The following is a 13,490-nucleotide window of genomic DNA, read 5'->3' on the forward strand; positions in this document are numbered from 1 at the left end:
AACAGTACAGAAGAATATAAAGGAAAACCTGAATAGAGAAATAAATCATGTTCCTGTATGAATCTAACTCCCCTAAATCTCAATGGGATTTTTCATGAGACTCTAAAATGCACACAGAATAAATGCCCAGTGACTGCTGAGATAATTTTGAAAACGAGCAAGAGGGAAGGGACTTGCCCTCTCATATATCAGAACATATTCTAAAACTCTATCAATAGTATGGTTATTGGCAGAAAGAATCAAGAAATAGGCCCATGTTTAAAAATAAGTTAATATAAAAAAAACCCAAATGGATTAAACTACTGAATTTAAAAAACAAACTGTAAGAATATTCATATATGACCTTGGAGCAGCCAGAAGAAGAAAAAGCCATAAAAGAAAGGTTGATAAATTCAACTTTGCCAAAATGAAAAACTTCTAGACAAGATATCTTAAAATTAAAACACAAGCTATGTGCTAGGTAAAAAGTATTTGAAATACATGCAATATGAATAACAGACAAAGGGTTAACAGTTTCATTATATTTAAAAAAACTACCGGGACTTCCCTGATAGTCCAGTGGTTAAGAATCCACCTTCCAGTGCGGGGGACACGGGTTTGATCCCTGGTCGGGGAACTGAGATCCCACACGCTGTGGGGCAACTAAGCCTGTGTGCTCTAGAGCTCGCCTGCCACAACTAGAGAGCCCACAAGTCCACATGCTCTGGAGCCCACACGCTGCAACTACTGTGCCCGCGTGCTCTGGAGCCTGTCTAGAGAGAAGCCCGTGCGTCGCAATGAAGAGCCTGTGCAGCGCAACGAAGACTCCACACAGCCAAATAAATAAACATTAAAAAAAAAAAAACACTCCCAAAAAGCAGTAAGAAAAAGATAATCCGGTAGAAAAATGAGCAAGAGATACGAAGTGGTAGTTCACAGAAGAGGAAATATAAATAACTGATAAACTTATAAAAATGGGTCTACCTTACTATTTTTTTAACGTTTTTATTGGAGTATAATTGCTTTACTATGGTGTGTTAGTTTCTGCTTTATAACAAAGTGAATCAGTTATACATATATCCCCATATTTCTACCTTACTATTAATGAGTAAAATATAAACTAAAATAAAAGAATACCACTTTTCACTTATCAGATTAGCCAACATTATAAAGTTTGAGGATTTTATGTGTCTATGAGGATACCTATTTCTCCACACCTTCACCAATACCTCTCAGAACCTGTTTTGTCAGCAACAAAATTTGGGCTAATATTTTCCCAGCCTACTTCTCAGGGAGATAATTTAGTGAGATAATAAAGTGGTACAGAATACCCAGATCTAACTTCCAGTCTTGACTCTTATTCTCTACTCTAGAGCTAGGCTAAACTTTGTACATTAGAATCACTTGGGGAACTCTAAAATGCGTTGATATCCTGGACCCCTACCCAGATCACTTAAATCAGAATTTCTGGTGGGTTAGTACCTGGGTAGCAGTATTTCCTGAAGCTCCTTATGTGATTCTGTTATGCAGCCAGGGTTGTGAACCACCTGGAATCAGGCTGTTCAGACTTTAATTTTGGCCTCACCACTTATTAGCTGTTTGTCCCTGGGCAAGTTACCAAACCTCTGTGTAAAATGTTCTCACTTGTAACATGATGAAAATTGTATCTAAATAAAAGAGTTGTGAGGAGAAAGTTAGATAATTCATTTGAAGCAATTAGATTGGTGCCTGATACATAGTAAGATTTAATAAAAATTACATTCTACTGTTGTTGCTGTTATTACTAACACCACAACTTCTATTGAGAAAATGGTTGGATAAGTCTAGTTCTTAAATAGCTGCTTTTTACTCAACCATTCCAGAAGTGGCAGAGTTGTACTATTTGAAGTGAGAGCTAGAGGCATAGACATGCTCTCACAATTTTTCATTATCTATAAAATGTATTACTTTCTGAATTTACTTTGCTCATTCATTGATTACTAGTCTTCCTCCACCAAACTAGAATGTAAACGTCATGGGAGCAGGAACATTGACTGTCTTTTTCGTACTGTATCCCCATTACTCAATTGGTGCCAGACTTTTAGCAGATGCACTTTAGATTTGTTAAATAAGTGAGTGAAAAATCTGTTTTTAGTATTATTGTCAGTGTTTTCTGACAGGCACATAAGATTTTGAATTCTTGCTTTCAATTTAAAATTGGAATTGACATTTACTGCCTTCAAATGAATATTTTGTTGCTGTTTTGTGGACCTAGTTTTACCTTTCTTTTTTTAAAGTACCGCATTCAGGCAAATTTGATACTATCTTTGCCACTTAATTTTATTTCCAAAATACAGATTTGTTTTTGGCATTTAAAGCTTTAGTACCACCATAATGCATTAAATAACTCCTGTAAATTAGCTTTCAGGAGCAAATAGCAAAGTATTTTAGAATTTTAGTCCTTTGTTCTCTTTAAAGATATTCATTAGAGTATTGGAAGTAGAAACAGACTTGATTTTCTAGGTGATTTTTAAAATATGATTAAATACACTAACAATGAATTATCTGGAAAAGAAATAAAGAAAACAATCCCATTTACAATAGCATCAGAAAATAAAATGCTTAGGAATAAATTTAACCAAGGAGGTGAAAGATCTGTACATTGAAAATTATAAGACATTGATGAAAGAAATTGAAGAAGACACAAATAGATAGCCCATGTTCATGGATCATGAGAATTAATATTGTTAAAATGTCTACTACACAAAGCCATCTACAGATTCAATGCAATCCCCTTCAAAATTCCAATGACATTTTTCACAGAAATGGAAAAAACAATCCTAAAATTTCTGTGGAACAAAAGACCCCAGATAGCCAAGGCAATCCTGAGAAAGAAGAAAGCTAGAGACAACACAATTCCTGATCTCAAACTTTATTACAAAGTTATAGTAGTCAAAATAATATTGTACTGGCATGAAAATAGAAACATAGGCCAATGGAACAGAATTGAAACCTAGGAATAAACCCACACATATACAATCAACTAATAATTGACAAGGGATCCAAGAAGACTCAATGAGGAAAAGATAATCTCTAAAATAAATGGTGTTGGGAAAACTGAATAACTCCATGCAGAAGAATGAAATTAGACCCCTATCTTACATCACTCACAAAAATTACTTTGAAATGGATTAAAAACTTAAATGTAAGACCTGAACCTATAAAACTACTGAAAGAAAACAAGGAGAAAGGCCTGTGGCAGTGATTTTTGGATATGGCACCAAAAGTGCAAGCAACAAAAGCAATAATAAACAAGTTGGGACTACATCAAACTAAAAAGCTTCTGCACAGAAAAAAAAAAAAAGAAAAAAAAGTCAGGAAAATAAAAATGCAGCCTACAGAACGGGAGAAAATATTTGCAGACCATTTATCTGATAAGGGATTAATATCCAAAATATATAAGGGACTCATACAATTCAATAGCAAAAAAAACCAATCCAATTTAAAAGTGGACAAAAGACTTGAATAGAGATTTTTCCAAAGAAGACATACAAATGGCAACCAGGTGCATGAAAAGATGGTCACTATCACTAATCATCAGGAAAATGCAAATCAAAACCACAATGAGATATCACCTCACACCTATTAAAATGGCTATTAAAAAGGCAAGAAACAAGTGTTGATGAGCCTGTAGAGAAAAAGGAACCCTTCTGCACTGTTGATGGGAATGTAAATTGGTATAGCCAAACTATGGAAAACAGTATGGAGTTTCTTCAAAAAATTAAAAATAGTACTCCCGTAAGATCCAGCAATTCCACTTCTGTATATCTGCAAGAAATGAAAAAATGATCTTGAAGAGATAGCTGCACCTCCATGTTCACAGCAATGTCATTTGCAATAACCACAACATGGAAACAACCTAAGCATCAATCAGTGGATGAATGGATAAAGAAAACGTCACACACACACACACACACACACACACACACACACACACACACACACACAGGAATATTCAGCCATGAAAAAGGGAATCCTGCCTTTTGCAATAACATGGAGGACCTTGAGGGCATTATGCTAGGTGAAATAAGATAGAGAAAGACAAATAATGTTATTGTGGAATCTAAAATGTATACGTGGAATCTAAAAATGCTGAATTCATGAAATAGAGATTAGCATGGTGGTTGTCAAGGGCTGGGAGGTGGGGGAAATGGGGAGATGTCGGTGAAAGGGTACAAACTCCCAGCTATAAGATGAATTAGTTCTGGGGATCTAATGTACAGGATGGTGACTGTAATTAATTATACAGTATTAATACTTGAAAGTTGTTAAGAGAGTAGATCTTAAATGTTGTGTCCCCACACACACACACACACACACACACACACAAATGGTAATTATGTGAGGGGATGGAGATTATTGTGGTAACCATTTTGCATTATACACATATATCAAATTATCCCATTGAACACCTTAAACTTACATATGTTATAAATCAATAATATTTTGACAGAGCTGGGGAAAATGATCATAGGAAATATCCAAAGAGATGACATATGGATGGCAAATCAGAGGAGTTTTTTCTCCTCTTTTATTAATTTTCTAAATTTTCAACATTTTTATAATGTGAATATATTCAAAATATGTTTTAATCAGTTACAAATAAAATGAGGGGAAAATGTGATTTAAGAGCTCTGATTTGTTTTATGGTATACATTGACCGTTATGTTAGTATCTTACCTTGATTCTGGTCTTATTTTTGTTACTAGTTGCATGACCCTGAGCAAATAATTTCCTTTCTCTTGACTTCAGTTTCCTCATTCATAAAATGTAAGAGTTAGCCTAGATAGGTTTCCTATCTTATTCTTAAAAGTTAAAAAAGTGTTGATGACATTTACTAACACCAATTGTGATATATTATTGTCAAAGAAACTAGTTCATTTGAGGAAGAAGATCCTCAATTATTTCAGGCTTGTTTAAACCTCTGAAATTATACTTCCTCATGATATTATGATTTCTTTTTCAATATATTTTTGTTTAACTGGTATAAACTTATGTGTATTCCTGCTCTGTCTTAAGTGAATCTTTGGTAGATTTCATGACTTGTGCTGCTTTCAAGGTTATTTCATGATCTGAGTGTCACATTTGTGTGATATCCTGAGCCTAGATATAAACTGACTCATGGTCCTTATCTAGAGAATTTCCCTTCCAGATTAGGGAAAAGATAACCAGTGAGTATGGATGAAAATCATAAGTAATAGTAAAGCTCAGAGGGTCATTGTATAAAGGTGCTTATTCTGTTTTATGAAAAGCTAGGAAGAGTTAAGTTTTAAAGAGGGATTTAGGTGGAGAAAGCCATATTTTGAAGTTGGGATATAACCAGAATATGCACACAAAAAGCAGAGAATCATTATTTTTAAAATTTTACTTTAAAGTGGAAAGTCTCTTGATTCTCTTGAGATCTTTGAATTCTGATGGCAGTTCATCTGACAAAGTTATCATTGGTAATGGGGAAAGATTTGCTAACCCAGATGTATCTGAATACTTTTCCTTTTCCTCTTCCTCCTAGGCAGCAATCATTAGTAGGGTTCAATGTAGGATTGTGGCTTTGGATCTTCGAGGTCATGGTGAGTGAAGTTCTTAATTAGTCACTGACTCAATGATATATTTGCCAAGCCCTTTGAATAGTGTTAAATATTAGAGATTTCATTGTGGCCTGGGCTGTTCCATTTGTGCATTTAGAGGGAAGTCCTAGCTTTCAGTTTTCATAAATATTTTTATACACACATATATATATATATAGTTGTTTAGCTAAGAAAATGTCCACTAACATAACCAAATTCTGATGCTGGTGATGTATGAGGAATGTGGAAAAATCTTTGCTACTGTAATTATCCTTCTTCAGATGGCCAACTATAAAGATACGTCTGTAACAGAAAATCCTTGCTATGCCCATCATATACCATTATAAAATTCCCATTTCATTATCCCAAGGTGAGATTTTTTGAAAGCAAATACTCTTGCTTTTATGATTTATCTTCATGGGAATTTTATTTTTAAAATATTTTCTTTTTAGGTGAAACAAAAGTCAAGAATTCTGAAGACCTGTCTGCAGAAACCATGGCGAAGTAAGTAATCTAATACTGTTTATACAATCACCTGGCTTCCATTACTATTATAAATAATAGTTTATCACTCTCCTGGTGAGATTGTTGAACAACAAATAACACAGAGAAAATTTTACTTCTTTTCTCTTTCCTCTATATCTGGTGTTTCTTTACTGTTTAATATTGAAAGAAACCTCCATCTTCCTTGGTATATTCAATGTGATGGTCATCACTTAAAGCATTTGAAAATTCTTCAAGGCACAGTTTAGTTTGTGTTGGCTTTTGAAAAGTTTTCTTCTGTTGACAGAGTTGAATAGAATCTGAATATTCATTGGGGACCCATGCTTGAAAAGTAGTTGTATGCAAAGGGCTCTGTAAGACGTTCTTAAGATATCCTGCCCACATTCTTTGTCAAGCATTATAGTAAGACAAAAACAGGGTATTAAAGAATAACTGATTATACCCTGGGCCTCAAAGTAAAAGATGAGTATAGCACATGCAGTGGCTCTCAAACCTGGCCACTCATCAGAATCATCTGAGAAGTGATTGAAGTACAGATGATTTGGCCCTACCCCAGACCTGTTGAATTAGTGCTTCTACCAGTGGGTCTGGGCATTTAGATTTTGATAAATTTCTATAAAGGAATCTGATGCAGCCAGTCCCATGACTGGTGTTTGGAGACCACTATTCTATATTGTAAACAGGATTTTTCCAACTACCCTGCTTTTAATACGTACTCTCTCATGTGCTTAATGCATGCTCTCTCAAGTGTATTTTTGGCACCAAAAATATCTTGCCCTTTTTACTTTAGCAGCTTTAATCCATGAGTAAACTGTTCTTCCTTCAGAACCCAAAGTCATGTGACCATAATTGTATTGTTATAGTAGGTGTTATTTATGTATTGTATAGTAGGTGCTATTTATGTGCTTCATTAAGTATAAATTAAACATTTGTTAAGGATAAATTAATTATTTTAATTAGTCTGTAGTGTAAATATTATCACTTTTTTACCAATGAGAAAACTGGCTCAGATGGGTTGAATAACTGCATGAGGTCCCACAGTTAATAGACTAGAATTGTGATCATTCAACATAGTGCTTGGCAGAGAGAGAGAAACAACACTGTGAGAGGACCATTCCACTCAATAAACACGTGCCTGAGAAACCATGAAAAGAGAGCCAAGGATCTGCTCCCTCAGTTGTTCCTTTGTAATGTGAGAACAATAAAGCCCAAAATAATCAAGCTTGTTAGTGATACCTATAGAAAGATTTGTGAATAAGTTTTAAAGCGTTTCTTGACTGTTGACAAAAAAGTGAAATACATCATCTAAGTGGCCAGGCAGTCAGACAAGGGTGATGATGGCTTGACTGACATTCAAGAAGAAATTAAAGAATTAATTGATGACCTTAAGGAAACATTGCCTAATAATGTATCAGTCTGGGACAATCAGGAGAGAGAAACCACACAGTAATTTAAACAAGGAAAGTTTAATATAAAGATTTGTTAACTGTAACGGGATTGGAGTACTGAGGAATTGGCTAGTAAGAAGTAAAGACTAGAGGGTTAATTAACTTGATTGTGGGAATCATGTCACAGTGTATACGTATTTCAAATCATCACATCGTATACTTTAAATATATTACAATTTTCCTTATCAGTTATATCTCAGAAAGCTGGAAAAAAACTTGAAAAACAGAGAGAAGTAAAGACTAGGAATAGCAGATGTAAGAAGCAGCCACTTCATATTTCCCCTCAGACTGAGATGGAACCTGAGTGGAAGAGGTTGAGATCTAGACCTTGTTGGAGAAGGCACAATGGTGGCTTACTGAAGGCAGAGAAGTCACTTGGATACTATGTTACATGGCAGAACTTGTCAGAAATCTGCCCTTTAGGGTGCAGGAGAAGCTGTTCACAGGGAGGTATCTCACCAGTGGCACTTTGCAACAAAAATATTGGGGGTGGTTCCAGAGATCTGCTGTACAACATAATGCCTACAGTTGTTTTTTTTTTTTTAATTAATTTATTTAATTTATTTATTTTTGGCTGCTTTGGGTCTTCATTGCTGCTTTCTCTAGTTGCAGTGAGCGGGGGCTACTCTTTGTTGTGGCGCGAGTGCTTCTCATTGCAGTGGCTTCTCGTTGCAGAGCTGGCTCTAGGTGCGTGGGCTTCAGTAGTTGTGCACACGGGCACAGTAGTTGTGGCTTGCAGGCTCTAGAGTGCAAGCTCAGTAGTTGTGGCACACGGGCTGAGCTGCTCCGCGGCATGTGGAATCTTCCCGGACCAGGGCTCAAACCTGTGTCCGCTGCGTTGGCAGGCGGATTCTTAACCACTGCACTACCAGGGAAGCCCCAATTATGCACCATTTTTAATATACCAATTATACTTCAATAAAGCTAGAAGGGACCAACAAACACATGAAAGGATGCTCAGTATCACTAATCATTAGAGAAATGCAAATCAAAACTACAATGAGGTATCACCTCACACCAGTCAGAATGGCCATCATCAAAAAATCTACAAGCAATAAATGCTGGAGACGGTGTGGAGAAAAAGGAACCCTCTTACATTGTTGGTGGGAATGTAAATTGATACAGCCACTATGGAGAACAGTATGGAGGTTCCTTAAAAAAACTAAAAATAGAACTACCATATGACCCAGCAATCCCACTACTGGGCATATACCCTGAGAAAACCATAATTCAAAAAGAGACATGTACCACAGTGTTCACTGCAGCACTATTTACAATAGCCAGGACATGGAAGTAATCTAAATGTCCATCGACAGATGATGGATAAAGAAGATGTGGCAAATATATACAATGGAATATTACTCAGCCATAAAAAATGAAATGTTGTTATTTGTAGTGAGGTGGATGGACCTAGAGTCTGTCATACAGAGTGAAGTAAGTCAGAAAGAGAAAACTAAATACCATATGCTGCTAACACATATGTATGGAATCTCAAAAAAAAAAAAAAATGGTTCCGAAGAACCTAGGCGTAGGACAGAAATAAAGACGCAGACATAGAGAATGGACTTGAGGACACAGGGAGTGGGAGGGTAAGCTGGGACAAAGTGAGACAGTGGCATGGACATATATACACTACCAAATGTAAAGTAGATAGCTAGTGGGAAGCAGCCGCATAGCACAGGGAGATCAGCTCTGTGCTTTGTGACCACCTAGAGGGGTGGGATAAGGAGGGTAGGAGTGAGACCCAAGAGGGAGGAGGTATGGGGATATATGTATACGTATAGCTGATTCACTTTGTTATACAGCAGAAACTAACACACCATTGTAAAGCAATTATACTCCAAGAAAGATGTTAAAAAAGAAAGAAAAACATTTTGCTAAACATTAAAAAAAAAAAAGATGTTAAAAAAAACCAAAAACAAAGATGAACCTCCCATTAGGTTCAAACAGCTCCCTATACCCCTCCTTCATAGTATTATCCCAGTTTATACTTGGATTTTCAGTACCTCTTTGCTCACTTCCCCTCCCTGCAAACGTAAGCTCCATGAAGAAGGGGACTTGTCGGCCCTTTTTACCGCTGTACCCCCAGACCTGCCACAGTACCTGGCCTGTGTAGAAACTCATCAGTGACTTAATAAATGGATAAGTGAGTCCTACTACAAAAAAAGAAAAAGCTAGAGGGGGAAAAGGAACATTGGGGATGGAGGGATGGAGTGCTTGGAGACGCCTCCTGTGTTGCAGGAGCTAGGCCCTGGGGAAGCTGTGTGTGCTTCAGGTCTTGGGTGCTACACAAACTACAGGAGCTTGTGGAGTCAGTGCAAACCAGGAACAAAACCCTCTTTTTCTGCAGTATCTCTCCTTTGCCCTCTATTGGCATAGCTTAACATCTTGCTGGCTGGCAAAGGAAAACTATTTAAAAGCCTCATCCAGTTTTGCAGAACATGAAATAAAGGGTGAATGAGAGCCAAGAGACAATAAGTTGCTAACTCACACAAAAAGTTAAAATGATTAAAACTTCTATAATAGATGAAGATAATTACTAAGAATCAGAAGAGCCAACAAGTTGGATTCTTGCTGAAATAGTTGAAGCAATAAAACATTTATATTGTTTCTGAGTTCAATCATTCTATGAAACAAAAATCTCAAAATGGGCATCTTAATGGGCAATTAGAGGGGTTTTCAAGTAGCACTGACAGCATGATTTTTGCCTTTGACATCAACTTCAGAACGTAAACCTTACATAAAATGCAACTCCACTGAAAGTAGAAGAGCCAAGGTCTGAGTTACTCTGATACTCCTTTTTCTGTTATGTCTGTGATATGCTATACTGCTTCTCAGGAAATGAGCTAGTATTAATAAATATGATAGAATCCCCCTAGAAGTCATCTACCAAAATTGTGGTACATCCAGTTACTGACTAGATAATCTTTCATAGCATCCTTTTATTTTACTCATTATTTCTGTTATGAACCAAAAATTTTAGCCTTAAATTTAACTCCAAAGGAATATTAAACTATCATTTGTTTTCGCTTATAAAATTGCGTGGCTTTATCTCGCATTTAGATTGTCTGCAGATGCTACCACTACCCTATTCACATCTGTAATTGTTGTATGAGATTTTTAAGATTAATTCCTTCATAAATAATTAATAACATTTACCTTTGCCATTCTGAATACTGTGGAGACCATATCTGAATGGCTGTGTCCCTACATTCACAACTGCTGTATTTGGCTAACGTTGTGTGAGTGCCTGAGATATGTAGTGACACTCAGCAAGACAAAACTGTCTTTTGAAGTTGACTGACACACCCACTCACAAAAGAAGACAGTAGAGACAGTGGTCTCTAGAAACACACCTTACTTACCTATTGCTATAGCATAGAAGGCCCATATGCAAATAAAAACCAAAGTTCCTGCTTTACTTCTCATTTTCAAAGCTTTGAGGTTTGACTTTGTTAAATAGATCCACTCATAAAGACTGGAACAGAAGCCAATAAAAATTAGCTCTGAACATCTTTCTAGTTTCTCAGAACACTAAATTTGTGTTCATACTTCAAACAACTTTACATAACAAATTGTAAATAATAGTTAACGTTTGAATAGCACTTTACTCTTTTCAAAGTAGTTTTACATTCAGTGTCTCAGTTAATCCTCAAAGCAATCCAGAATAGTAACGATATTCTTATCTTCATTTTATAGGTGTTGAAACTTTATCTGAGAGATTAAGTAGCTAATCCTAGTCCACATAGTAAAAAATAAACTGGGGCTGCAATTCATCTTGTGACGTCAAACTTCACTACATTACAATGCTTAAAATTGTTTTCCTGTTTTATGGATGGGGAAACTGAGGCATAGAGCAGTTAAATGATTTGTCCAGAGTTTCAAGCTTAGGTTTAAAATAAAGGTATATGTTTATGTGATTGTACTAAATGTGTGGAATAGTGAAGGTGTGATGTAAAGGAAAATTAGAAAATTTTGGTTCTTAGTCCTTAAACTTCCATTTATCAGAAGAGCTAGCTGTGTGGCTACACTGCGGGGCCGGGGTGTTAGGACGTTTACATAGGTACATTTGCAAGATGGTCCAGTAGACCTTTACAGTCCTAGGACTGTTAGTTACAGATCAAAAGAGAGAGGAAATAAAACTATCTTTACAGTGTTGTCAGAGTACATTCCATGCTTTTTTTCCTTCTCTTTGCAGAGATGTTGGCAATGTGGTTGAAGCCATGTATGGGGACCTTCCTCCTCCAATTATGCTCATTGGACATAGCATGGGTGGTGCTATTGCAGTCCACACAGCATCATCCAACCTGGTACCAAGCCTCTTGGGTCTGTGCATGATCGATGTTGTGGAAGGTAAGTTTTTTTAGTGCTGAGCACATCAAAATCTTTGACTTACAGAAAACATCCATGATAGATTATTGTTATTTTGTTTTTAATTTATTATATATGACTTCTCTCATCTCGAAGTATGTTCCTCTGTCTTTTATATCTTTTTTTTTAATGTTATTTTGTGGCAGAGGCATTCCCAGTATTTTTTTATTGGGATACAATTGACATATAACTTTGCATTAGTTTCAGCTGTACAAAATGATTTAATATATGTATATATTGTGAAATGATCACCACAATATATCTAGTTAACATCTATCACCACACATAGTTACATATTTTTTTTCTTGTGATGAGAACTTTTAAGATCTATTCTCTTAGCAATTTTCAAATAGGCAGTACAGTATTAACTATAGTCACCATGCTGTATGTTACATCCCTAGGACTTATTTATTTTATAACTGGAAGATCATACTTTTCACACCTTCACCCATTTTTCCCACACCCCACATTATGTAATAATTTTACATGTCATCAAAAACTCTTCATAAACATCTTTTATGGCTGCATAATATTTCAGTTGTATGTATGTCCCATAATTTTATTTAACATATAAAAAGAAACTGCCATGTCTTTTATGACCCAGCATCAGAAGTCACACTATTGCTCATATAAGTCAGCCAGCCCTATTCAGTGTGGAGGGACTGTTGAATACCAGGAGGCAAAAACCACTGGAGGCCATCTTGGAAGCTGGCTATCACATCAGTCTTCTGAATTTTCTTAAACTGCTTCTTTTTTTTCCCCAAGTGCCACTTAATTCTGCTGTCATTGAGGGGAGATGTATACAGTTGACACATTAAGTATAAATGCTCAGAATATCTTAAGTGCTGTGGTTAAAATTTTTTGTTTAACATCTAGGTACAGCCATGGATGCACTTAATAGCATGCAGAATTTCTTACGTGGTCGTCCTAAAACCTTCAAGTCTCTGGAGAATGCTGTTGAATGGAGGTAACCCACAAATCTATATTGTCTATATTTTAAATGTTAGATTGTAGCTTTCCTTTTTCATCAGCTCAAGCACCAAGTTGAAAGGAATATTTTAGTTCCTATGCCTTAGCTTTATTGTAGTATCAGGTATGGAAACATTTACATAAGGAGCAGATTTTTAAAAAAATATTTTAAATGTTTCAGACTTGGCTCGGTTCTCTAAAACCCATCCTTTTTCCAATACACTATAGTACCTCCTAGAATCTTAATAATTATGGATCATCTACTGTCTAGCTGTTCCCATCTCTAAGGTGGGAGTTTGGACTAAATGAGATTCTAAGGCCTTTTCCATCTCTGATGCTCCATGGCTCTAGATTCACTTTCTGTGTTCCAAAGAAGATGGAGAAACAGATGGTCATGGGTTTCCTTTTCAGTTTTTATTTGGTTTTTGCATAAATAAAAACCCTTTGGCTAAATGGTTCTCATAAAAATTACTGACAGAATTGGCTATGGCTTCCACTTAAGTAAAGGCTGTTCAGTTATTAATTATACACTAATTCAATCAATTATTTGAATATTTATTAAATGCATTTATATTTATTGAACACTTTGTGCTAAAGGGTAATGATTCAAAGATGA

General features: G+C 35.9%; 2 protein-coding genes across 7 annotated transcripts in view; one reads left to right on the forward strand and one right to left on the reverse strand.

Annotated features, from left to right (window-relative positions):
* PPME1 (protein phosphatase methylesterase 1) overlaps positions 1–13,490 on the forward strand; it is a 103,508-nt gene that overhangs the window by 39,207 nt on the left and 50,811 nt on the right. For all 5 annotated transcript variants that reach the window (XM_033405704.2, XM_033405701.2, XM_033405702.2 and 2 more), the window contains exons 4-7: positions 5,528–5,585; positions 6,035–6,086; positions 11,733–11,887; positions 12,782–12,872. In XM_033405704.2, coding sequence (XP_033261595.1) covers positions 5,528–5,585; positions 6,035–6,086; positions 11,733–11,887; positions 12,782–12,872 — 356 coding nt within the window. The remainder of the gene's footprint in view (positions 1–5,527; positions 5,586–6,034; positions 6,087–11,732; positions 11,888–12,781; positions 12,873–13,490) is intronic.
* The window catches only part of P4HA3 (prolyl 4-hydroxylase subunit alpha 3), an 86,688-nt gene continuing 75,768 nt past the window's right edge, over positions 2,571–13,490 (reverse strand). Inside the window, exon 14 of one of the 2 annotated variants that reach the window (XM_049713181.1) lies at positions 2,571–3,786. In XM_049713181.1, coding sequence (XP_049569138.1) covers positions 3,616–3,786 — 171 coding nt within the window. In that variant the 3' untranslated portion in view covers positions 2,571–3,615. The remainder of the gene's footprint in view (positions 3,787–13,490) is intronic. The other variant, XR_007478692.1, reaches the window with a different exon arrangement.

Source organism: Orcinus orca, chromosome 8, assembly GCF_937001465.1.
Source record: "Orcinus orca chromosome 8, mOrcOrc1.1, whole genome shotgun sequence".
NCBI classification, from domain to species: domain Eukaryota; kingdom Metazoa; phylum Chordata; class Mammalia; order Artiodactyla; family Delphinidae; genus Orcinus; species Orcinus orca.